Here is a 27,836-nt window from a genome sequence, read left to right on the forward strand (position 1 = left end):
TATAATTTCTCATGTCAGCAGCATCGTTTCATCAGTCGTAATGGAGGTACTCGTACACACGTGTTTGAGGCACCCACCCACCTAATTAGTCAACTAATTAGACTACGAATCATTTACGCTTATTAGTTAATTATTGAGTATGCAAATTAATTAACCCTTTTACCCACCCACCTCATCGTGGGGTGTGGATAACTCTTATCATTTGAAATCCACTAATTGGTTAATTAATTAATTGATAAATCCATGAATTAATTAACCCTTTCACCCAACCATCTCCTCGTGGGTGGGGATCGACAATGTCGTAAATACCGTCTAATTAATGAGTCCATTAGCGAATTAAACCGTGAATTAATTAACCCTTTCGCTCAACCACCCCCTCGCGAGGGTGCATTGGGTAGGGCGTGGATAGATCCCCGAAACCGCGAATTACACCACGAATCACGAATTAATCAACCCTTTCACTCATTCCCTCGCGAGGATGGATTGACTAGGTCGTTGATAGAGCACCAAAACCGCGAATCAAATCACGACCCGCGGATCGGTCCTCGAATGAACCTGAAAATCAATCAAGCCTTTCATCCTCGCGGGGATGGATTGACTAGGTCGTAGAAAGAGCCCCATTTGACAGAAAAAACCGTGAATTTAATTGCGACCCGCGAATTAATCAACCCTTCCACCCACCCGACCCCCTTCGCGGGGCCCTTTGGCGAGGTCTCCGCCAGACCCTTAGGCCAGAATCTGTATTACTCATCTACTTTTGCTGCATGGATTTGATCAATAATGAATCATTTTGGAAGACTTTTGTTGGAATATTTGAGCACAGCTCTTTTATTATGTGCAAAAATTACTCGACAAAGATTCATGACATACTGGGAAAACAGTTCTAGAAAGGGACGAGTAATAATACTCATTTGCTATCCGTTGTGCTCTGCGCTGGAGAGCGGTATAATCCTAAATACATGCTGAAATTTGAAGAAGGACTGTGTCCTCTTGAATCGTATTATAAAACTTTATTATTTTTGCTTTTCGGTTTTTTCCAGTGAGAGTTTTCACTTGGCTATTCACGGACGAAAAAATTGAATAGAAAAACCTTTCGAATTCGTTAGAAAATTTTATTGAATTTCTATTGAACTGTTCTATTAGTTTTTGGCCGATTCCATTGAAATGTTCAATAGAAAATATTCAGTAGGAAAAGTCAATAGAATTCAATTTTTCTATATAACTTATTCTGTTGAGATATTTTCTATAGAATTTCCTCGGCTGAAATTTTCTGTTTTTTCGTTTGATTTTCTTGATGAGAAAGAAAGAAAAATAGAATGAAAAAAACTTAGAAAATTTGAGTCGAGCAAATTCTATAGAAAATATTTGAAAAGAATAAGTTATATAGAAAAATCGAATTCTGTTAACTTCTTCTATTGAATATTTTCCATTGAAAATTTCAATAGAATCGACCGAAAACTAATAGAACAGTTCAATAGAAATTCAATAGAATTTTATAACGAATTCGAAAGGTTTTTCTATTAATTTTTTTCGTCCGTGAATAGCCAAGTGAAAACTCTCACTGGGAAAAACCAAAAAGCAAAAATAATAAAGTTTTACGATGCAAGAGGACACAGTCCTTCTTCAAATTTCAGCATGTATTAGGAAAATTAACAGTCATTTTGTCGTCTACCACACACGGAGAGAAAAAATTCAATAAAAATTACCAGAAAAAAACCGTAACAATTGCGTTTCGAAACGTAATCGGCGAGCGAAGTAAAATGCAATAAAAAGTGGGAGTCGGAACTGAAATTGTATGAATCGCCACGTAAATTCTACGATTTGTTCCGTAAAAATTAACCACCCATCTGATGACTCACCGCTGTGGGGACAACAAGTCGTCCCGCAATTTTTCTCCAACGATTGAGAAATTTTACGGAACGGAACATAGGAATAACCCACCAGCTTCATAAAAATTGTTGAGCGTTCAAGAATTTTTTATTTTGGAGGCATAATAATTCGACAAGTTTCTGTGCGATTTTACTTCTTCGGGAAAAATTACGTGACAATTTCGTACTTTGTTCGGTGATGAATCTGAGAATTCACTGAACGTATCAGATTTCTTGTCTTCCATTCCAATAAAAATTGCCGGAAAACGATTCCCCAGTGCGGATTACGTGAATTGTCCTATAATTTTTGCTGAATATTTCTCTCCGTGTACGAATTAAATTTTTGAAATTCAACTCCTACACAGCTAATTTCGTTTTTTTTTAAATAAAAAATTGTCCGAAAAATTCATGCAAATTAGCCCGAAAAATGTTTCTGAAAGAATCGAGAATATTTTAAATATTTTAAGGATAATTTTTCTGCCTATTTTACATGAATGGCGCAAAGAATGGCAAATTTTTATATTAAAAAAAACAGACCGACGGCGATGGCTGTGTGGTTAGAGCGCGAAGTTGACACGCGGACGACTCGGCTTCGAAATCAGTGCAGTAGTTTTTGAGATATTGGGGAAAAACGAAATTTAAACAAGTTGATAGTTCTCAAGAACAACTGGATTGATCGGGCCGAAACAAGCGCGTCAAAGTTGAGTTCAATCAATTTTCTACAAATTAATCACCAAAAACCCAAGTTATCGGTACATACATACAGACATGACCCTAAAAACATTTCTTTACGTTTCATGACATTCTAGACCATTTGCAATCAAAATTAGAAAATCGAAAAATTGGTCAAAAACAAGGCTTCCATTCGGAAGCAAAAAGGTCGGAATGTTCAAAAATTGTAATTTTTAAATTATTTCACCGACCTTTTGTGTGAACTGTTTGAATGAAGCGCCAATAATGTAGTATTCACGATGCCTCTCTCGGGACCCTAGGAAGAAAATCACTAGTTTCAAAAGTGAATTTGTGGTTAGGATGCGGTGAAACCAAAACACTGCGGAATAAAAGTGAAAACGTTCACAGAAAATACTTTATTTTCAATTAAAAAATAAGAAAAAATGTCTGATGGTGAGTAACTCCATTCCGTCCCTTGTTCCACCTAAAAATTGAATAGTTCAACATGATTTTTATTTCCAGAGGAAGTCATAAGACGACGATTGCTGATAGATGGGGATGGAACCGGGGATGATCGCAGGATAAATATCCTTCTAAAGTCCTTCATAAAATGGGTGAACAACCCAGAAGCGGACAATACCCTCTACGAGAGAATAATCTCGCAATTGGCACAATGTGAGTTTGCCCAGAAGAAGACGAGACTAGTCTCTGCAATGAGCCAGGAGGAGCTGAAGAATTACGAGACCTTGTCGAAAGACATCGAGGTGGAGATTGAAGAGGCGAAGAAGGCTATTGATGCGACCAAAGTGGAACTGCAGGAGGCCAAACAGATTAGAAAAAATAGGATTGAGTATGATGTGTTGGCTAAGGTTATTAACGAACAGCCAGACAGGCAAGAGACTAATAAGAAGCTGGAGACGCTGAAGGAAGAGCTTGGGAACTTGAAGGTGGAGTTTTTAACTTTATACATTTTTTTGTGGAGAATTGAGAGGAAATTCATTCAGATTTCATTCTGAAGCTTGGGAAATGGTAAAAATCTTTTAAAAATGAAGGAGAAATTTTTCTTTTCATTAGCAAAATACTTTTCTGTCGACTATCAGAGAAATTTACGTACGAAAAAATTGTATAGACAGATGAAATTCTACCGATTTTTTTCTGTGAAAAGTCAATAGATTTTTAAAAAATGTAACGAAAAATCAATAGAATTGGATTTTTTTATGTAACTTATTCTGGTGAGATATTTTCTACAGAAATTATTCGGCTCTACTTGTTAATTTTTTTGTTTTTTTTTTCAATGAAGAGAGAAGAAAAATAGAGTGAAAAAAACTTGGAGGATTCATGCCAAGGAATTTCTATAGAAAATGTCTCGATAGAGAAACAAAAGAAAGATGAAATTCTACTGTTTTTATTCCAGAAAATAATTCCATAAAATTCTCCAATAAATTAGCCAAAAACAACTAGAATTCTCAATGGAAGTTCAAAGAAATCCATCAGAATTGTATATCAAATTCGCCAAGTTTTTTTATAATTTTTTTGCATGTTTTTTTTTCAATCGAAATCTTCAATGGAAAATATTCTATAGCATCAACCCATCGAAAAACGCGCAGTAAAGCAAAGATTCTTCAATAGATTCGACCAAAAACAAATAGAATTTTCAATAAAACTTCAATAGAATTCCAGAATTCTCTATCGCATTCATAAGGCTTTTCCATGACATTTTTCGTGCTTAATGTTTTTGGAGTTAGAAAAGTTATCAAAATACGAAAGCAACAAATAATTTTTTTTTTTGATGAACAAAATTTCTAAACACGAATGATAATATAATTCAATTCAATAAAAAATGTAAAAAAAATATTAAAAATGAATAAATAAATAATAATGTTTTTCCAGGAAAAATCCGAGCGTTTAGAACACAAATTAGAAATGAGAAGAAAACAATTCCACGTATTAATATCATCAATCCATTCCCTTCAAAGTATGTTGGACGAATCTGACGAGGAAATAATGGACGTTAGTCTCGAGAATTACGAGGATTCAGAGCACTACGTAACAACATAATCCAATAAAGAGACAATAAATAACAGAGGTGAGTTGTCGTGTATTTTTAAAGTATAAAATCTAGAACATTAGATAATTAACTCATCAAAATTTGAGCTTGAGTTTGCTGGTCTTTGGCACATGACGAATGGTCAATGACAATCTCGTTGTTCTCTCTAATATTTCACCATCTATGTACTTCGATGCGCACAACTCCAAATTGCGGATATTGTCGACTGATACAACATCAACTTTGCGTTCCGATATTGAGTGTAGGTAATTGTGGTACAGTTCTTCCTGAAGGATCAGGAGGCTCTTTCGCTCCAGCAAAAATGCGAATTCAGTGGTCATTGTCCTGGCTTCCTGAAAATAAATGCAAGGATGGAATTTTCTATTTTGTTTGTTTGGTTGCTGTTGGGGCTTATCGACGCATTAACAGCTGGGTTATTAGCGATGGGTCTGGACACTTTCTTGTCGTTAGAAGCTCACGACTACACACATGAAAAAATTCAATAGATTTTGAATATCTGTTTGAATTTTTCTCTTGAGATTGTTTCTATAAGAATGCTTAGGCATCAATTTTTTAAGTTTTTTCCACTCGGATTCTGTAATGTAAAACAAAACAAAATCCAGCGGAAGAAAACTTAGAAAATTTGTGCCCAATAATTCTAATAGAAAAAATCTCAAGAGAAAAATTCGAACAGAAATTCGAAATCTATTGACTTTTTATTATCGAATATCCAATAGAATCAGCGCAAAAAATGAATAGAATTACTTGACTTCTTCTGTAAAGTATTATAAAAAAAATTGAATTTTGAAGATTAAAAGCTGAAATAAATTCTAAACGAAAGTTAAAATGGATATAAACAATGTGGTTGAGTTTGTGCTTAATCGACGGTCTAATATTATTGATAATAATTAATCTAGAAGTGCAAGAATGATATAGTCTTATGATGAACTTGAATTAACTTCTATTGAGATATCTTCTATAGAATTGCCTCTGTTTAAATTTTCAAAGTTCTTTTGTTTGATTTTTTTGATGAAAATAAAATATAAATAGAATTTTAAAAAACTTAGAAAGTCTGAACCGAGTACAATTTACATAAAATATCACAAAAGGACCAGTTGTACAGAAAAATCGACTTCTACTGACTTTTTCTACAGAATATTTTCTTTAACGTTTTATATCAAACATTTTTAATGGTGTCCTCATATTATTTGACTAAATTAAATAATATTGTTCTATAATTTTGTTTTTAAATAATTCTCTACTTTAGAATTTTTTCATGAGTTAGTTTTTTATTTTAGAACTCACTTCGTTCGTATCTAGACGTTTGGTGAATTCAAGAAAAGTATGGGATCCACAGCTGATGGTCGTGACGATGGGATGGAAGAGAGGGCCATCGGAATGTCCCTGTGAAAATCAACTACATCTACAATATTTGATAATTAAAAACACGATCAAACAGGATAGCTGAGGAGTTTTGTAACTTAAATTATTTCTAATACAAAAAATACACTTGAATGATAGTTTTGAGGATTTCATACCATTATCCCCTGCCCTGGCGAATACTCGTTGATCAAAACATGATTTGGCAATGTTTTTCTATCAAAAACATCCAGAGAAGTGACTTTATCGATGTACTTTTGCAACCACTGGAAAATAATAGCCAGTTCAACAATTCAAGAGATATTGGAGAAGATGAAAAGGATTTTGACGAATTGATAAAAACAAGTTTATCTTGTTGTTTTAGCTTCGTTCAAATCTAAAGGCAGCTGTCGAAACGGAACGTAATAAAAATGACCTACACTTGGTATTTGTTCAGCGATCATTCCTTTAGGGTGAGGAATACCTCCCCAATTCTGCAGTCTTCTGTGACTCAACTGGGTCCATTTCGGCTGGGGCGCATTGTTAACATACTTCACAATTTCAGCTTCTTCCTCATCAGTTATGAAATTAGGAATATAATAAGCCAATGGAGGCGTCTGGAAACCCATACAAATGCAAAAATTCGCAATAAAAACGGAGAAGATTCAAATTTTTTAAATAAATCGAGCTAAGGCCCGCGTGTATTACCTGTCGAACGTGATCTTGGTTGTTTTTTTTAAGTTGATAATCTGAAATGTTCTTCAACTGCTATTCAGTTTTACATAGCCCTGATGTTTTTAAATATTATGATTGTACAATCAAGAAAACGTTGAAAAAAACCTGAACGTTTTCAAAGAGCGTTTTTGAATAATATTGGGAAATAAACACAATAGGGCGGAAATTGCAAGTTAATAATGTGATTTATCTGATGGCTGTTAGGTCGTCATTTGTCATAGTAGTCAATGGCTGTAAGATTGTTAGTTACCATGATAAATTATCCATTCACTATTTCCTCTCTATCGGATTTATTTCTTAATATTTATTAGAAACGCTCTTTGAAAATGTTGAGTTTTCTTTCTACTTTTTTTGATTGTACGATCATAATTTTTAGGGACTCTTGCGCGATGTAAAATCCAATGGAAATTGTGATATATTTTACATTATGAAAATGAAAAAAAAATCGAGATAACGTTTGAAAGATAATCCACCCGGGCTCTCATTTGCTAATCTGAAATGGCCTTCAATTGCCATTCAGTTTTACATAGCCCTAAGGTTTTCAAAAATTATGAATGTACAATCAAAAAAACGTTTAAAAAATTAACATTTTCAGAGAGCGTTTTTGAATAATATTAGGAAATAAACTCAATAGGGAGGAAATTGCAAATTAATTATTTACAGTATCTAATGGCTGTTCAATCGTCATTTGTCTCAGTAGCCAATGCCTGTCAGATCGTTACTTCTCATGATAAATTGTCCATTTACAATTTCCTCTCTGTCGGACTTATTTCCTAATCTTTATTAGAAATGCTCTTTGAAAATGTTCAGTTTTTTTCTACTTTTTGTGATTGTGTAATCATAATTTTTAGATGCCTAAGTGGTGTAAAATCCAGTGAAAATTGTGATATATTTTAGATTATGAACATGGGAAAACAATCGAGATAACGTTCGAAAGATAATCCATTCGGGCCGTAACCGATCAGGATCGTTCATTCCTGATATATTGAACATTTAAAAAATCTCTTTATACGTGTGAAAAAATTTAATAGAAAAATCTAGCGCTTCCTCTAAGAAATTCTGTTGAATTTATGTTAGAACTTTATGAGAATTCTATTAGAGGTCTATTGGAATTTGATTGAAAATCATATTTTTTTGCACCAATTCTACTAAAAGTTGTACAACGTCCTGCACGTTTTCAAATAGATATTGGATTATATAAAAATGCTTATAGATCTTGATTTTTATATGTAAATTATTCTGTTGGGATTTTTTCTATAAGAATGCCTGGACATGATTTTTCTAAGTTTTAGTTTTTGGGATTTTATTATGAGAAACAAATAAAAATACAGTGGAAAAAAACTTGGACAATTTACGCTGTAGAATTTCTATAGAAAAATCTAAATGTATTAACTTCTTCCTATCAAATATCTCTTATCAAAATGATACGGTAAAAAAATTTCATAAAAAAACCTAGCGAATTCTATTGGATTTCTATTGAACTTATTTGTGTTTGGCCGATTCTATTGAAATGTTCAATAGAAAATATTCGATAGAAAAATTTAATAGAGTTCGATTTTTTTACAAATTCATTCTATTCAGATATTTTCTATAGAATTTTCTTGGCTCAAATTTTCCAACTTTCTTCATTTGATTTTCTTGATGAAAATAAACGAAGGAATGAAAAAAACCTCGAAAATTTGAATCGAGTAAATTGTAAAAAAAATATCTTAATAGGATAAGTTGTATAGAAAAGTCGAATTTTATTGAAAAATAAAACATTGAAAGTTCAAGAAGTTAATATTAACCATGATCTCAAGGAGGGGGATTGATCTTTAAATGTTGAAATATTCAAATATTTCAAGTGTAAGGATGGAAATCAATAGAATAAGTTGTATAGAAAAATCAAATTCTATTGTCTTTTTCTATAGAATATTTTCTATAGAACATCTCAATAGGATCGGTCCAAAACCAACAGAAATTTCAATAGAAATATCCTATAGAAGCCTAATCTTCTATAGAAATGACGCAAAAAACGAATTGCATTTTTCAACAGAACTCTAACAAAACTTCAAGAGAATTCTTATAGACTTCCAATAAAAATTCAACAGAATTGCGCAAAAAATTCATCTGTCCTAACCTCAAACCACTGAAGAAATGACAAAAAATACCTTAGGTACGAGATTTCCAGCGATTAAAATATTCTCCCCAATATTCCCGTCCATTTTCAGATATTCAATCCATCCCTCAATCTTGTCAGCTGTTTCAATGAATCCCCAAGCGTCGAAAAATCCTCGAAAAATCCCAATTACTTGACAGCTCTCTGAGGTTACACCACCGCCCAAACTTTGACATTCCGAAATCGCCCAAAACCGAAAAAACCACCGATTCAATAATCCCTCAAAATCCTTTCTCCCTCATTCGTGCTTATCCGCCACAAAATTTGGTATACATAGCGGGAAAGGCATGTATAATTAATTACTCCAGGCACAGGACATTTATTGATTACTTCCACAGCCCCATATCGAGTGGAAAAACAAACTCTGGCAGTCCTAAACAAAAATATTGTGGTAACGACGGAGAAGCCATGCGGAGCCCCAAAAATGTCTGAATTCCAGGTAAAATATTAAAATTCTCGACTCCTCCGGGCTAAACCCCCCGAAAAATCTAATTATTCCAGACCAATATCAATTCAACCGAAGAAATTGTGACTGAAATTACGGAAGTTGAGGAAATCTCCGCGCATTTCAAAGCGGAAATGTTGAGTTCCAGCACTTCAACCGAATTTCAGTCATCAACATCGAATTGCGAACGGCTGTCTCCACCGGAAGTTGCGGGAATTTCCTCGAGAATGAATTCGAAAGTCGATTCCCTGATTTCAAACGACCGAGACATCCCAGATTTTCTCGAAAACGAGCGGAAAAGCGAGAGTGAGATCAAAACCCATGTCGATTTAGTGTCAAAAAGTACCCAAACTCAATCGAAAAATCGAGAGAATGATTTATTAACGAGTGAATTGACCAGTCCGACGACTCCGCGAGCGAAAAAATCCTCCCACACGCCTCCGAATAAGCACAGCCAAGAGCTGATGCTGACGAGATCTCAGTTATCAAACGTCCACCGAAAATATCAACAGCTAAAAATGCGTTTCCACAGACTCCACACGGATTACTACAAATTAATGAGCATAACCGGTGAATTAACATCATCACTGTCCAATTCTATTCACCGGCAGCCAGTCTCGATAGAGACGACTTTAAAAAATTGCATGAGAATTTATCCAGATTTGTTCGACAAGAATATTCGCGACAGCAAGATTTCTCTGTGCGATAGTGATAATAACGAGGGAAACAGTAATAAATCTGTTCTGGTGACTGTGCCACTTTTGCCGAAGCTATTGAACTACAGGAAAATTAAATTTCATCTCATCAGTGGAAATATCAGGACGAAACTGCTGCTTCTTCAGGCCTTGAGGTGGAAGATTACTCTGAGCCAGACTGACGAGAGGGACGAAGTGGTTAATGAGTTTATCAATAGTGATTTGCTCGGTTTGCACGGGCAGATCGCCGGGGACTCGGGGAGAGCTGTTCTGCCGTATTTATTGGTACCTCTGGATGTCGTACAGCCGCATCCGGTGCAGCAGTCTGCGGCGAGGCTGTTGAATACTTTTGCTTCACTGAAATGCGGGAGGGATTATCTCGCGATGGGACCCACAGTGCTGAATGTGGTAAGGACTAATGGTTTTAGAGGGAATAAGACTGAAGTTTATGATCGGTGATTCATTGTTAATCAAGAAGTCGGTTAGTTTTGTTTATAATTTAGTAGCGAAACGGTAAAACGGTTTAAGGGTATTATGGCGGGGTCCATAGCTGGAAAAAAAGCAGAAAATTCAATGAAAATTGCTGAATACATTATTCGATCCATTTGAAAGCCATGTACAAAATGTCAAGACCCCCACCTAAATAATAGCAATGGGAATAATTTTTGTGATTTTTGTGGTTTTATCGATAGATCAATAACGTAGGAAAAGCACTAAAATTACCGATGCCCCATTCAACCGCGTGTATAAGTAGCAACTTCAAAACTTATTCCCATTATTATTGTTTAGGTAGGGATCTTGACATTTTGCACACGGCTTTCAAATGGATCAAATAATCTGTTCAGCAATTTTCATTGAATTCTCTGCTTTTTTTTTCCAGCTATGGACCCCGCCATAATACCCTTAAGTCGATTTTGACTATTAGTCAGTTTTCAATAAATATGTCGGGATCTAAGGCAAACCAACTAAATTTTTATCATAACATTTTTTGTAGAGCAGATGAAAAGCTACAAAAGAAGTTCTTACAAAAATTTATCAATCTACCTTCGATTCAGAGATATTCCTCGAAACCTCTACCGTTTCGCTACTGAATTTTACGATTACGTTTTTCATGCTGCACCCATGAAAAAATTTCATAGAAAAACTTAGGGAATTCTATGAAAAATTCTGTTGGGTTTCGAATTAATTTATAGTGGGAATTTTATTAGTTTTCTGGTACGAGATTGTTAAATATTTTTGCTTCCTTAAAATGCGGAAAGTCCTAAGAAATAACAGTTTTTGAGGTCATAAAACTGAAGTTTATGATCGGAGATTCATTGTTAATGAGGAAGTCGGTTAGTGTTATTCATCATTTTGCAATAAAAATATTTTAATGAGAATGACGTTTTTAATGATGGAAATAAATGAATGAATTAAACAAAACATGATATGCGAAAAAATCCATCGAACAAATTCTCGAATTCGCTGTCAAAAAAATTAATTAATTAATTGATTAACTATTTTTTTAAATTTATGCATTAATTAAACAATTTATTAATTTTTGGCCGATTATATTGAAATATTTTCTATAAAAATTCAGCGGCTCGAATTTTTCTGAGTTTTTTGTTTAATTTTTTCAATGAAACGAGAAACGAGAAATGGAATGAAAAACAAAAATGTATATCGAGGAATTCCTATAGAAAGTAGCAAAAATGGTATAGAAATATCAGATTCTACTGATTTTTCGCTATGGAGTGATTTCCATTGGACATTCTATGTTAAAAAACGCACAAAAGTGCAAAAATTTTTTCAACTGTAATTCAATCCATGAACTAGTATCACTTAAGGATATCCAAGTACTTTAGCTATCGTTTCTCCAGTGAAATGCTTTTCCCCTGTGTCTGGACATTTTACAATGTTTTTATTATTTATACATTGTCTGAATTTAGCTCTCGATATCAAACCGTTAGACAACATTTTTAAAAACTAAAAAAAAATTAGAAAGTTTACTTTTTGGAGGAAGATTGATTAAATAACTTATAAACCATCAATTTCCCATCATAAAAATACTTTGTTCCCGAATATTTAAAGAATTTCAATTATTTATTTATAAACAACGAATCTTAAAAATAATTATAATTCTATGCAAAATGTAATTTGAACGATTTGAATGCTGAATATTAATGATTTTTTTTTCAAATTGTTCTCAATGCAATTTAATTGACAAATTTGATGATTGAAGACGGTTGAATCTGTAGTGTGGCCTAACCAAACTAAAAGATACTTGGATATCATCAATCACTTAATTAAATGAAATAATATTTATGATTGATGAATATTTTTTATTTGATGAAACTGACAATGAACAAGTGGGAAATTGCTCTTGTGGTGTATATCGTTTAATTATTTTTGCTAATAAATTAGCAATATGCTTCCGAATGTTTATTTTGCACATAATTTCCTTCTATCATGTATACTTCATTGTTTATTTTATTTTATTAAATTGAATAAGATTTCTCGTTAATTAATTTTGTTAGATTTTCAACTTAGTTGAATGTTATTAGCATCATTATTCTCACTATCCATTTTCTTCTGTACAACCGATTGTCTCTTTTACAGTTCTATCTCTCCCCTCAGTCCTTCGATGAAATGTTAATAGAAAAATTTTATTTACACATATTTGAATAAATTTGAAACATCACATTTGAAGGAACCATCAGAAAGCTCACTTTCAGGGAAATTCATGAAACATTGTAAATTTTCAACAATCATCGAAAAATTAAATCAAACAATATAGCTATAGTAATGATCCTTTAACTTCGACGTAATGGCAATAAAAAAAATATTTTAAGCTATGATTGAATTCATTTGAGGCATGATATTCAAAGATATCCCCGGAATTCAGATTTTCAAAAAATCCAAATTTTTTGGAAATTTTCGAATAAATCAAAATAACGATTATTGCTATCGCCTTCATCTTCGAACTCGGTCAAAAGGATATGCAAACAAATCTTTTAAGCCATCATTCAATCAATTCAGAATATTTTTTTAGTAATCCTGAGACAACCGATTTTCGAAAAAATTCAACATTGGGCCTTAACAATACCTACATTTGAAAAAAGATTCAATTAAATCCACTCATTAGCGAACAATTGAAGAAAAACTTTACCACACACATACATACAGTCGAGCATTAAAGTTCGAGGACAACCTGAACTCCTGATCCTATGTATTCTGTTTACGAACTTTAGTGTTCGACTGTACATACAGATATACGTCGGACACGGTCTAAAAATTGCATTTGCGGACTTTTTGGATCATAATGGGTCGATATCACAGAAAAAACCAAAACTTAAATTTGAACGATTACAATGTTTCCATTCGGAAGCAAAAAATTATGAGTTAATGTTTTAACGTGTGGATGATTCTAGGTGGTACAATGCCTGGATAGCACTCACGCAGACTCAATAGATGCATTCACCTGCGACATGATAATCGCAATGCTGCAAAAACTCTCGCTGAGAAGACACCAACGATTATACATGATTGCCTCTGGCCTCGTTGAATGGCTCATCCATCACTTGAAAGCCGAGTGCCACTCAATGGGCTCGTACAGGCTTGAATATGCTACTGCCTTGTTAATGAACCTATCGCTGCATAAAGAGGCACAGATAAGAGCCGCTGCTATGGCCACCATGGTAATGTCCACCCTGATTGCCTTGCTGTCTACTGAACACTTGCCAGTGAGTTATTACGATCTTCTGAGGTTGATGATGTTGTTGTTGACTGAGAGGAAATATCAACGAGATAATTTCCTGATGATTACCAACACGCACGAAAAAATGCAGTAGAAAAGGCTACTGAATTTGCTAGACAATTCTATTGGATTTCTATTGAATTTTCTGTTAGTTTGTGGCCAATTCTATTAAAATGTCCAATAGAAAATATTCTATAGAAAAAGTCAATATAACTAGATTCTTCGAAGTTTTTTCCATTTTATTTTTCTTTTCTTTTCATCAAGAAAAACAAACGAAACGGCAAATTTGAGCCGAGGAAATTTTGTAGAGAATATCTGAATAGAATTCTATTGACTTTTTCTATAGAATATCTTCTATTGAACATTCTAATCTCGTAGACAGTTCCATAGAAATCCGATAGAATTGCCCAGCGAATTCGCTATGTTTTTCTATTAAATTTTTTCGTGCGTGAAGAGAAAAATAGTTCCTATCTATTTTATCACTATCCATGGAGTGACTATTGAGATTAATTTATGGTTGATTTTACAATTACGACCCGGGTGGATTATTTTTCGAACGTTATGTCGATTATTTTTTCATCTTCATAATGTAAAATATATCACAATTTCACGCAGAAGTCCCTAAAAATTATCATTGTACAATCAAAAAAAGTATAAAATAAACTGAACATTTTTAAAGAGCGTTTTTAATAAAGATTAAGAAATAAGTCCGATAGAGAGCAAATAGTGAATGGATAATTTATCATGGTAACTAACAATCTGACAGCTGTTGATTACTGTGACAAATGGCGACCTAACAGCCATTAGATACATCAAATTATTAATTTGCAATTTCCTCCCTATTGGGTTTATTTCCCAATATGAGTCAAAAATGCTCTTTGAAAATGTTCAGTTTTTTTTCAACGTTTTTGCTTCCGAATGGAAGCTTTGTAATCGTCTGATTTTCACATTCTCTAATTTTCATTGGAAATGATGTAGAGTGGTCTGAAACGTTAAAATACGAAGTTTGGCGACCATGTCTATATGTGAATATGTCCACCGCCACCTTCCCGATGGTCAATTTTTAGAAAATTGAGTAATTAAATGGCTAAAATAATTTTTAAAAAATTGAAATTTTGTCAGATTATAGGTCTTAATGAGGACTAACTCTGTGCACAATTTCAGCCCGATCAATCCAGTAGTTTTTTAGATAAAGCGTTTCGTTTTTAAATCGTTTTTCACGAATATCTTTAAAATTATTGGACTAATTTAGATTTTTTTCTTTCAACGTATTCGTCGCGATGTCCTCTATCTAGATCAATAAAAATATGTATACCCGTCCATACAAAGTTTTTGAGATATTTCCCCTTTTCTGTTTTTTCATTAAAATCCTTGTACGCGCGCTAACGTGTGCAAAAATCGAGACATCCACTTGTTTTTCAAAATACTCGTCTCGATGTCATCTATCTAAGTCAATCAAAATATATGTACCCGTTTATACGAAGTTTTGGAGATTGATTTCAATTAATCAACAGAGATTCAGTTCAATTGATCAACTTCGTATAAGCGATTTTACATTTTTGGTGTTCCCTAAATTAGTTTTTGACCAATTCTATTGAAGAATTCCACGAATTTACTGCGTGTTTCTTTTATAGAAAATGTCCAATAGAAACTATTTTATAGAAAAAAAAACAGTAAAATTGCATCTTTCTATACAACTTTTACTATTGAGACGTTTTCCATAAAAATTCCTTGACATGAATTTTCTATGTATCCTCTACGTTTTTTTCTTCTTTTTTCATTTAAAAAAAGTGAGGAAAGGGAAGGGGGGAATTTCTACAGGAAATATCGCAATAGAAATAAGTTTTGTATAGAAAATTCGAATTCTGTTGATTTTTTCTGCAGAATATTTTCGATTAAAATTGCAGAATGTTGCAACAGAAATGTCAAAAAATTCGAAATTTTTTCGTATGTATTCTACTACATGCGGCATTCCAGACCTAAATAATGAGGTGATTCAATGAATTATATCTCATCACTTCGAAAATTGATGAAATCTATTAGGAATTATAGTTATATAAACTTAACACATGATTTTTATTTTCAAAGTAAAAATGAAGGTCTTTATTAATTAAAGTAAGTAATACAAAAGTCTCGATTGGATTCATCGTAACTCTCAGTCGTCTCGTCAACTCAATACTATTAGAACTCAAACTGAACTCAACTCCCTCTATGTTCTCCCTATTATCTACCTTCCGGACTTCCAGAACATTCTCACTCCTTCCACACTCTCTCTCTCTTTCCTATTATTCCTACATTTTAGATCTTTCCACATTTGGTGCCTCTGCGTCTCACTGTCATTCTTTCTCTCTTATTCATTCATAAAACGAATCGCCAACATATCTATTGAAGACTTGTTTGAGAATATTCATTTTTTGGTTGTCAATCAGGCATTACCGTATATCAATGGAGTATTGAATAGTTTCCTCGCTAATAGTTCCATCAATGAAGAAGCCAAATTGATGGGACTTGGACCCATTCTGGAGTATCACCGGAAGCATAGAACCGGAGAATTGAGGTTTCAATCATTCTTCCTGTAGCCAATGCATCAAGCATAACAGCATAAACATGAATATATTTTTTCAGGAAACATTTGGAATATATTCTCCTGAGGCATCGAAGACAGCCGAATGAAACGATCGAAGAATTATTGAATGATGATGACGATCGGGTAATTCGAATCATTAATCGAGTCATAGCTCTCGCGATGAATTGAAATTTGATCTTTTAATTTTCTGTAGGAAGAATTTGATGTTCTTGAAGATGAGCTGGACGAGATGGACCCGGTTAAAGTCAACATTGGGGATCTCTTCGGAGATACATTGTTATCAAGTTGCTACTCTCTGACCACTGATCTCCCTCTTGATAATCTAGACGTAATACATGCGAAATCACCGACGGTTGTGCATCGCATACCAGAGTCTATTTTAACTAAATCGAAAAATAGAGAGGATGATAATGAAAGTGGATCAATCACCGGGAAAAACCTACCATCGAGGTAATTTTCCTCATCTTAAGCTCACACATGAAGAACAAGTAATGTACAAGGAAATTACTTTCGTCACAACATAGTCAATATATTTTTGCTAATAAATCAGGAATTTGTTTCCGAATGGACGATTCGTTGAATATCAACTTCTATGACGAATCATTAAATTCAAGATTGCCCCAACCTTGATAGGCAACATTGTCCCAAGGTTGGCTGCCAACATTGTCCAACGTTGCTAGCCAACATTGTCCAACGTTGCTAGCCAACATTATCGGAACATTGGTAGCCAACATTTCCCCAACATTGGTCGTCAATATTGCCCCAACGTTGGTCGCCAACTTTGACCCAACGTTAATCGAACGTTGGTTACCAACATTGTCCAACGGTGACAGCCAACATTATCCCAACGTTGGTAGCCAACATTTCCCCTGTTTTGGTCGCTACCATTGACCCAACGGTGACAACCAACATTGTATCAACGTCGGTCGAAAACATTGCCCCAACATTAGTCGCCAACATTCCCCCAACGTTAAAATTACCCGGATATGGTGTAAACATTTTCGAACTCCTGAAGCCAAAATTAGTAATCCTGGCACAAAAAATTGAATATTTCGGTTTTTACGAATACCACGCTTCCATTCGGAAGCCTAACCCAACATCTTGTCAAACAAGTCTTATTTGGACCGACAAAATCGCAAGTTAAAAATGACCGAAAACGAAATTTTTTTATTTGAATTGAAAGTCTCAAACATGAATAATCTGCTCTCAACAATGATCGTTTTTTGTTTGATAATCTTGAAATGGCATTTTTTGTTCGAACGAGACTTGTTCGAGAATAGTATATTTCGATACAAGTGCGCGAAACTGTTTTTTGACACGTGGGAGGTGTGTAGCGCTCACCGATAGCGAGTGTTACTGTCCCGAGGGTCAGAGAACACTTTTCCGACGAGTATCGAACTCTATTTTTCATCACAATGTGTGAAAGTGGGATTTTGCGCACCTAATTTTGCCCACGCGGAGCGTGCGTAAAATTTCATCTTACGCACGAGTGGTGAAATAGTATTGTGTTACAAGTGCGTAAAGAACCACTTTTTTGCACGCACGCGTAAAACATCCTATTTTTTGTGATACCTGCGAAATTCACTGTTCGGAACGGTAGTGGGGGTAAAGTGGCTGTTTTTGTGCACGAACTGCGTAAAACAAGCACTTTACGCGCCCTAAACACTTTCGAAAAGGGAACTTTTCAAGCAGGTATCACGAAAACAATTTTTCTCTCTCAATGCACGATGCCTCCATCAAAATACACGATATATAATTCATCAATTAATATAATGAATGGACACAAATAATAATTATTCTTTAGATTGACGCCCCAGAACCACAAACCCAAGTACCCAAATCCCGTGAAATTGCTCACCTTCGGGGATCCATCCGAGAACTCCCTTCCAACTATAAAATTGCTGGAGAATCAAGAAAACCTGTCAGTGGATTCAAGACTGTCTTTATTAATTTCTTCACCCTCCCAGACCTCAATTACGAAACTTGATCGATCCAATTACTTCATCAGTTCCCCGGAAGACGGTGGAAATTAACTAAAAAGTACTTATGGAGGAAAAACGATTTCACGATAACTAGGAGAGAAAAATTTCGTAGCGCGTAAAAGTTTGGCTCCTGAAGAGTTGGAAAGTTTCACAATCTAAAACGGATTCATCTGAGGAATTCTGGGATAGTCGCGAAAGTGTATACGTATGCCAATCACAAGGCTCAGTGACTCATAGAATATCGCATAAACTTTGATGTTGATGAGCTATATGATATTATTTGGTTAATAAGGACTGACAAGAGAAAATTTTTCATTATATCGTGAAACTAGATATCAATGAGCGATCGTATTTAAACATTTTCAATTTGTTACTTAACCGATAATCACAATTGGGTATTCTTCATTACTATAACAATCAATAATGAAATGTGACATATTTCAATTTCTTGAATGATGGATAATATTAATCGTTAATGTTGTGAAAATTTGGAATGAAAATTTTTTGTATGAATGAATCGCAATTAATACCTAGTTTTTATTCAAGCTGAAAATTAAAAAATTGAGTTTTTGGGTATGAATGTGAAAGTTGGATATTCTATTGGATTTTTACCTCAAAATGCAGTTTATTTAACCCGATGACATTACATCAGTTATTTAATAAATTAATCTGTAAAAGGCCTCCAGCCATACATCGAAATAAATTATTATTATTATTATTATTATTATTATTCATAAATTAATAATTCTGTTAATTTTAATTCAGTTACAATCATTCATATATTATTTGATTGATGAATAATAACAAGCAATTATTTTTCATTTTATCGTAAATGAGTTACTGAGACTTTCAATTATTTCAATAGCGTATAACATTTTCGATTTGTTAAGTAACCGACAATTGCAATTGGATATTCTTCATTACGATAACAATCAATAATGAGGTATGACATCTTCCAATTTCTCCAATAATGGATATTGATTGTTCATATTTCCATGAAACTATGAATGAAAAATTTTGATTGAAATTTTTCCATAAATTCACGAATTTTTTCTATTGATGATGGAAATTTCGGAAAATTAATTTGTTTTCGTATTTAACGAACGTGAAAGTTGGACATTTTATTGGATTTTGCCTTAAGAATGCAGTTAATTTGATCCGATACATTACATCAATTATTTAATGAATTAATGATCCCATTACTTCCACTCACTTGTCAGTGAAAATCAATGAGTTCAATGAGATCAATCAATTATCTCTATCTATACCTCAGGTTTTCCTAATTGAATTGATGAAAAAATTGTTAATTTCATTTCAGGGAAAGTTCCATAAATGTAACGACGGCGATCTCATCTGGCGAACCAATTCAAGGTAAAAAAATTCTCAAAGTAAAAGGCGAATGAAAAAGAGAAAAATTGTGGTAATTCACTTGAAAAGCCAATGAAACAAAAATACCGAGGACGTACGAATAAAGGGTTCTCTCTGTTTCGGTGAAATTATAGACTTTCACTGTAAATAAGTGAATACAGTTCATGACCTGAAAACAATGAAAACAAGTGGATCACGTACTAAACGAAAGTAAATGGAAAACAGGATATAAATTTGACTGGAACTCGTAGTTTTCTTCATCACGTTCAACATTTTATGTTTCAGTTGAGGATGGAGTGGACAGTATCCCATCATTGTAAGTGCCCTTTCACAATATTACGTGAGAGTTGTATTCTTTCTTATGCTATTGACTTTCGTTTTTATATCTCTCCTGCAATTCCGAATTGTCGTGAATCACTGAACAACTGATTTTCCACTGTATTGCAGTGCCACGTCTGGAGTAACGCGGACGGACGAACTAGTACGAGAGGACGAGGAGGAGGCCTTTGCCGCGAAGCCAAAGATCACGAGAACTCCACCTCCTTCAGCCGCAGCACCCGGACAAATCAGCAAGCCACCAAGGACTTCATCGAGGATGGAATAAAGTGTATCACAAACGGTCTTCGTTTGCTACTAAACACTGAGAGAAATATCATAATATCACAAAGCTAATTTCTTGCGTCAAATATCTCATCTTTTGAGGATAAATTTCCTGGGATAAGAATTCCGGATAATGTGTCAGACAATGAACATATTATGATAAAGTGAGAATTTCTTGCCACAAGAAATCGGTTTTTTCGTGTCAGACGATGAGAAAATGACGAAAAATATTAAAAGCTTCGATTCAGTGAATCATGAATCAGAGACTTTCATATTGAATGAATAGAGAGTTTATGCAGAGGGAAACCTCCAGACATTAAAAAAATATAACCGTCGCATATGCTCAATCGCTTTCAGTTGGAAGGAAAGCAATATTTTCTTTTCCTTCTGTTAAACTATTCTTGTCTTTTAAGGAATATTATCTCATTTCGGAAAAAGACATCACCTTTTCATTCAGTAACTTCCTCCTTGCCCCGAAGAGCACCCATTTCTTGTCTGAAACCTACCATAAATTGATTAAATGTATGTGACGTTTTTCGCTCAAGAAATGATTTTTGTGATATTATGTCGATTTTTCTCTTAGTGAATCCATCTCTTCCTAAACTAGTGCCTTTATAAATTCCATACAATAAATGCCGAACAAAATTCTATTTTCCATCACACTTTATTCAACTCAATATTACACCAACGATCATATGCATTCAAATAACTTCAAATATCAACAACAATTAATAAAGAAGAATAACTTTATCAGTCCCCCATCAACAACACTTGAACAACCCTATCAATACCCGAAGAAAGAGCACCGATTGTCTGAACCCTACCATAAATTGATCAAATGTATGCGATGTTTTCCGCTCAAGAAAGAATTGTTGTGATATTATGTCGATTTTTCTCTTAGTGAATCCATTTCTTCCTAAACTAGTGCCTTCATAAATTCCATACAATAAATGACGAACAAAATTCTATTTTCCATCACACTTTATTCAACTCAATATTACACCAACGGTCATATGCATTAAAATAAATTCAAATATCAACAACAATAAATAAAGAAGAATAACTTTATCAGTCCCCCATCAAGAACACTCGAATAAACCCTATGAATACCCGAAGTAAGAGGTACCAGATGCCGCAGCATTAGGATGCCCACTCGTCCCGGAATACCCGGGTGAGTGGCTGTAGCTACTACTGGGACTTCCATAGTGATGTCCAGAGGAGAAAGGTCCCGCACTCCTCACTTTGTACCCAGATCCACCCGAGAACATTCCACTGGGAAAGCTCGACTCAGGATGCATGAGAGCGTGTGCCCCAGATCCATCCTTGATGATGATTATTTTTCCGGCGCCTTTGGGGAAGCCCCCGCTGAAGAAGGCCCCTGGGGACTTGGAGTAGCTGGCGCTTGGGAGGGCTGGGTGGACATAGTTGGGGGAGTGACTGGGGCCAGAGGAGTGGTAGCTTCCAGGGGACTCCCTGTGGAGGCTGCTCATGAAGCTCTTCAGAGCGTTCGGGGATAACCTGTGGCCGTCGGAAAAGCTGCTCTGGGGGTGTTCGGCGGGGTACGACGACCCGGTGTGTCTGCCTCCGGAGAATGACCCGGAGTATCCGGGGTAGGAGGCGTGACCCCCGGAGGGCGAGGACGAGTGACCTGCCGCAGAGTTCACGTTTGAACTCGAAGGATAGGAGGAACTGTGTTGGCTACTGGGGTGATTAACACTGCTGGTGTAAGCGGCTGCCTTCGACGCCGAGTAGCCACTCAACGGGGACGACGAGTAGGATGAAGAGGCTGTCGACGGGGATGCGTACTCCACCCCCAAGTCCTGACTCGATCCGTGACTCCCCGCGTATCCTGAGAAGCTGACGGACCCCGAGGCGGGATTGTGGGCGCTTGCGGCGTACTCGATGCTCTGGGGGGATGAGTAGCTGGGGTGGTCTGACCCTGAATCACTCTGGTACGATGCTGTGAGAGTGTTCAAGGCCTCTGGTGCATTCCCACTCGAGTGACCGACATATCCACTCGGCTGGGATACCTCCGGATGGGAGGAAGAGGGACCGTAGACTGAGGAGTAACGCGGGGAAATTGATGTTGCGTAATTTGTGGAGATTATGCTCTGGGGCTCCTTCAGGCTTGTGAAGCTACTGGGGTTGTAGCTCGGCGAGGAGTAGTCCTGAACGCGACCAATTGTGTAACCTGAAAGGTCATAGATTTTTGTGACACGCAGGAAAAAAATTAATAGAGAACCTTAGAAAATTTGCTGGAACATTCTATTGGAAGTTTCTAGAAATTCTATGAGGATTCTATTAAAATTCTAGGGTATTCTCGTTAAAATTCTATTTGTTTTTGATCAGATTCTGTAAGATATTTAATAGGAAAAAGTCAACAGATTTTAATTTTTTAATTCGAATTTTTCTCCTGAGATTTTTTCTATCAAAATTATTGGACCCGGATTTTCCAAGTCTTTTCCGCTCTATTTTGTTCCGATTGAAAAAAATTTAGAAAATTCATGCCCAAGTATTTCTCTAGAAAAAAATCCAAGAGAATCTCATAGAATCAGCGCAAAAAACAAATAGAATTTTAACGAGAATTCTCTAGAATTTTAATAGAAATTTCTAGAGAATTCCAATAGAATTTTCTAGCAAATTCGCTAAATTTTTTTATTGAATTTTTTCATACGTGGAGGAGGGGTGAATGAGACAAGTAGAGGGAAATCACGACGTTTTGGGGGGTAAATAACGATTTTTTAATGATTATTTTTCCCAATCGGGTTTCGACCAATCAGAGCACAGTATTCGAGGCTACCCGGCAGTTTTACTTCGGGTATTTCTTCATAGCTTTTGATTATTTCGCTGCAGCTCTTTTTTTTTTATCTCAATATTTGGCAGTAGCTCTTCATTTTTCGGCTCATTTCAGATCGAATCTTATATTTGATAGTGTATGGAACTCGGGTTATTCTATTGGGGGGATACGCCGGTAAAATTTAAGTCTTCATCACTGGGCCTTGGGAACCATTGAACAATTTGTGATATATAACGGAAAATGGGAATAACTAGGGAAAATCGTGGACTCGATCGAATTTACCCCATATAACCACGTAAAACTTTATTTCTTCATTTTTTGCTGTTTTTACCTTTAAAATGCTCCTTGCGCCGTACTTTTCCTACGATTTTAGCTTTATTTTTAACTTCCCGACCCGAAGGGAGGAAGTTATTGTAATGACCCCGAAAATCGAATGTGGAAATTTAAGCATTTCTCCACGTTTCATGACCTTTGGAACCACTTCTGACCCTTTTCAGGTACCTGTCTGTATGTGTGGATGTGTGTATGTGTGTGCGTACGTCTGTGACAAAAATTTTGTGCCACGATTCCTCCTGAACAAACGATGCGATTTGACTCTTTTTTTTTTAATCGCTGTATTTTCATGTGACTTGAACCTGATTAGATTATGGAGACGATCGTCTCAGCGTTTCTCCAGTTTTTTCCAAAAAACATTTGGAAAAAAGTCGAAAATTCGTATTTTTTTGTAAACGAGACCATTTCTCCGTGCATAACGATGCGATTTCAAGTTTTTTTTGTTAGAAACGATGAATCTTGATATAACGCACAAATCATGGAATACTGGAAGACATTTAATCAGCAGTTCACTAGCTTTTTTCGAAATCGGTATATATTCAAGAAACAATTTTACTTTTCTGATAAATTACATCTTTTCTCGATGCGGAATACGGCGATGTGTGTTCATGCAATGAATTTTGAATTTCATCAATTTTACTCTCCTCTAGAGACGCGAAAAATTTATGAAATTCAACATTCATTCATTCATGATCTAGTGCGAATAAAGTAAAACGGATGCTTAACTTTATTCTTTGGAGAGTAACGAACAATTTTAAAAAAGCGGAAATCGTATGAAAACAAAGACGCAAGGAGCATTTTGAAGGTAAAAACAACAAAAAATGAAACTTCATTTTTTGATGGGCGAAATCGATCAGGTCCGCGATTTTCCCACACGGAGAGAAATGTTCAGTAAAAATTACGGAACTCACAGTTCGCTCACCGATTAGGGAATCGGCTCAGAAAATTTCAGTGATGGTATCGTAATTTTTTACGGGAGATTCAGGTAAAAATTACGGAACACTGAAAAAATTCCGTGATTTTAAATAAAAATTACGTGATAGATCCGTAAAATTTCTTACAACCACATTTCGCTCCGGAATTACGGAAAAGATATGTAATTTTTATTGAATATTTCTCTCCGTGAGTTATTCCCATATTCCGTCATATATCACAAATTGTTCAATGGGTCCCAAGGCCCAGTAAAGACTTTTAAATTTCACCGACGTATCCCCTAAATATAATTTGTTCAAATCTTCCCTAATTCACCGTCTGATAATGTGCACTGCACTCTGATTGGCCAGAATCCCATTGGCAACAATAATTACTCAAGCTCTTGGGTATTACTACTGAATAAATGTCCTACATCGTTGGAAAAATTGTAATATCATGGACAGTTGAATAGTAATTTTTGGGAGTGACATTTAATTCGATTAAGGAGGAAAATATCCTGAAATATTAGATTTCACTAAATATTCGATGAAATTCGCAATTTTTTAGCACTAGGAGGACTAGAATTCTATAAATTACTTGAATGTTCAAGCAAAACTGGAATATTCAGTAACAAATCACATACAGTTATGAATTGTCGTGATTTTGATTAATTTTTATGACATAATTAAACTAAAATTTTCCATTTTCAATGACAAAATTCCTTGAAATTCAAGCAACAAGAAAACTTTACGGGAATTCTATTCTTCTTTCGGCAATTCCATCGAAAATTCCTCAGTTGTTCTCCGCCTTATCAAGAAATAAGATAGAATACATTCGATACAAAAAATCAACTAAAAATATCCTTGTTTTTGACTGGATGTTTTTACGAGAAAAAAGTGGGCATAAAAGTAGAATAAACCATACAAACTAAAAAACAAAATCTAATAAATTTTTTCACATGCGATGCGATTTACGGATGTCAAAGTAATTTGGCTATTTTTTATCCACTGAAATGTTTTTTTACGTTTGTAGTCGAACATCAGAGCTTTCATTTGAGCCCCATTTGACCCTACATTTCCAGACACTTTACAATGATTTTATTATTTAAACGTTGAACCGTTGGAAAACATTTAAAAAATCTGAAAAAAAATTAGCATGTTCACTATTGGAGGAAGATTGATGATATACTTTAAAAATTTCATTTTTTGAAAATTACGAGTATTTTCTATAAATAATTTATAAACAATTGTTTCCCCCATAGAAATCATTTGTTTGGAATCGTAACAAATTTATTAATATTCAGAATTCTACGAGAAATAGATTTTATTCTACGAGAAAACAATTTCAATGATTTATTTATAAACAACGAATGTCTAAAAAAATAACAATTCTGTGCAAAATGTAATTTGAATGACGCTGAGTATTCATGATTTTCTTCAAATTTTTCTCACGCAATTTAATTAACAAATTTGATGATTGAAAATGCTTGAATCTATAGTGTGGTCTGTATGAAGCTGTAAAAGATACTTGGATATCCTTAAAAACTAGTAGCTAATAGCTATCTTCGTGAAATAATGTATGTGGAGTATCCCCCCAAATCGATATCTAACAAACCGTGCAAATGGATTTCTAATTTTTCGATAAAAAAAACTATCGTCGATAGAATACTTCTTCCCTCTCCGATATGGTCTGATTTGGGCCATTGAGTATGTATGCCATGCATAACGTCTCCATATTATGTGGAAAGTGGAACACTGATTTTTTTCTCTCTTTTTTATTTCAGTTCTCCATTATAAACAGAGCTCAAACTCGTTTGATGTAGCGGTAATTGAGACTTTGCATTCACCATTTCGCGATTATTTTCGTTCAACGAAACATGTTTTTCCACTCGTTATCCCTCGTTTAATATTTCAACACCACAAAAGGGATCTACTGAATGAAAGTGAAAACTTACTGTTGACAGATGTTCCAGCAATTGCCACTAGAACGAATCCGGCTGTTATTGCAGGCTGGAAAAAACAAATTATTTATAACTCCAATTCCATCGACAGAATCATAAGATAACAGAGCAGAACGCGATGAAATTCCGCGATTTCGATTGAGCGCGAAATGAATGTTCAATGAATAATTAATGAGCATTAAATTGTGTTTTACTCACTGACAACATTTTTGGTCGATTTGATTGATCACAGTTGAACGAAAATAACAATCACAATGTGAAAAAAAAATCAAATGATATTTTTTGAATCTGTATAATTCGAATGGGCTCCCGTTTTCATGGGGATTCCCACCGTAACTGAACGTTGTTGTGTTCCCGTTACGGTTTTATATCCCCATTGGCCCCTTCCTACATGAACTTGAGGTAAAAGCAATACTTTAAACCGACCATCAGCCAGGACGTTGGCTAGAACTTGACCGTGCAGAGCGGGGAAAGAGTTTAACCGGATTTATATCGTCTTCACTTGCGGGGAAAGCAAATGCAATTTTTTTCTTCCAATGTTTTTTCTAGTCACCATTAGTAAAATGAACGGGTCGTTAGGGTCGAGGGCTGGTATTAACACTTCGTGAGGTTTATTATTATTGGATTTGGGGAAATTCTTCGATATTAAAGGAATAACATGGAGAGAATTATCAGTGAAAGAATTATACAGTAATTATTGTATAGCGATGGATGACGTTTACTATTATTAGCTTCGAAAACTCGATTTTACAGTGAAAAAAAACCTTACTCCTCTTACTTGAATAGTGTTCATCTTATTTTTAACTCATTCAAGTTGTGGAAAATTCTTGAATTTTGGTCTTCGTCATAGCAGAAATAATATTGAAAACAGAAAAATTGAGAAAATTATCACTGAATCCCAAAAAATCAGTTGATAATGGTCTTCTTATCAATGTTTCAATATGTAATTATTCATTATAAAGAGGCCGGAATTAGTTGGCTGTTGTGGGAACGTAAAGACAATCATTTTTCTGTTGTTAACTTTTCTGTTGAAATTATCTTCGTTATTGGAAAGTCGTCTTTTACAAACTATTTTTGTGCTTTCGGAAGTTTACATGTGATTAATTTTTATAATGAAGTGGTATTTACGTGGAGTTTAGGTAATTAATGACGAAAATGGAGTCTATTTGTGTGAGGATTTTTCTCGATTGTCGAATGATGCAGAGATGACAGGCAAAGCACACGGATTGTTCATTTATTATGAGTTTGATATTTGATATTGTTTCCTCCAAAAATTGGATTCAGTAGTGAAAAAGAACTAAATTCTTATGACCCTGAAGTTTGCAGACAAAAATCTTCAACAGAGCATATCTGGTGAGGAAATTGAACAATTAGAAAATTTCAAGTTTCAATTTGTCGGGCCTGACGAAATCTAATCGTGATGGTGGCTACATATTTGAATAAATAAATGACGGTGTTCGAAATTTAACTATGGAAAACTATGTACACGGCATATGTCACTTCGGAATTATTTTATTGGAAAAAAAACATGGTCACGATTTTCATTCTACGAAATTTCGATGTGATTTTTGCCTTTTTTTTC

At 34.8% G+C, this 27,836-nt stretch overlaps 4 protein-coding genes across 4 annotated transcripts; 2 read left to right on the top strand and 2 right to left on the bottom strand.

Annotated features, from left to right (window-relative positions):
- The first annotated feature begins 2,889 nt into the window (after positions 1-2,889).
- LOC107040444 (THO complex subunit 7 homolog) lies at positions 2,890-6,107 on the top strand. The gene is made up of 4 exons (XM_015260532.1): positions 2,890-2,993; positions 3,063-3,487; positions 4,431-4,626; positions 5,886-6,107. Exons 1-3 carry the CDS (start codon positions 2,984-2,986, stop codon positions 4,596-4,598), a joined length of 603 nt encoding a protein of 200 aa, XP_015116018.1. The 5' UTR covers positions 2,890-2,983; the 3' UTR covers positions 4,599-4,626; positions 5,886-6,107.
- On the bottom strand, positions 4,619-9,411 carry LOC107040443 (alpha-ketoglutarate-dependent dioxygenase alkB homolog 6). Its single transcript, XM_015260531.2, has 5 exons — positions 8,832-9,411; positions 6,387-6,563; positions 6,126-6,233; positions 5,893-5,991; positions 4,619-4,940 (listed from the first exon to the last, which is right to left on the bottom strand). The coding sequence occupies exons 1-5, from the start codon at positions 8,883-8,885 to the stop codon at positions 4,683-4,685; spliced, it is 696 nt and encodes a 231-aa protein (XP_015116017.1). The 5' UTR covers positions 8,886-9,411; the 3' UTR covers positions 4,619-4,682.
- LOC107040441 (lisH domain-containing protein ARMC9) lies at positions 9,352-20,411 on the top strand. The gene is made up of 8 exons (XM_015260530.2): positions 9,352-10,387; positions 13,390-13,701; positions 16,145-16,272; positions 16,341-16,425; positions 16,496-16,752; positions 19,603-19,655; positions 19,938-19,968; positions 20,100-20,411. The coding sequence occupies exons 1-8, from the start codon at positions 9,419-9,421 to the stop codon at positions 20,254-20,256; spliced, it is 1,992 nt and encodes a 663-aa protein (XP_015116016.1). The 5' UTR covers positions 9,352-9,418; the 3' UTR covers positions 20,257-20,411.
- Positions 20,412-21,228: 817 nt separating this feature from the next.
- LOC107040431 (putative protein TPRXL) lies at positions 21,229-26,461 on the bottom strand. The gene is made up of 4 exons (XM_015260519.2): positions 26,453-26,461; positions 26,249-26,303; positions 22,014-22,443; positions 21,229-21,941 (listed from the first exon to the last, which is right to left on the bottom strand). The coding sequence occupies exons 1-4, from the start codon at positions 26,459-26,461 to the stop codon at positions 21,353-21,355; spliced, it is 1,083 nt and encodes a 360-aa protein (XP_015116005.1). The 3' UTR covers positions 21,229-21,352.
- Positions 26,462-27,836: the final 1,375 nt, after the last annotated feature.

Source organism: Diachasma alloeum, unplaced genomic scaffold, assembly GCF_001412515.2.
Source record: "Diachasma alloeum isolate Michigan unplaced genomic scaffold, Dall2.0 Dall_scaffold_00335, whole genome shotgun sequence".
NCBI lineage: Eukaryota > Metazoa > Arthropoda > Insecta > Hymenoptera > Braconidae > Diachasma > Diachasma alloeum.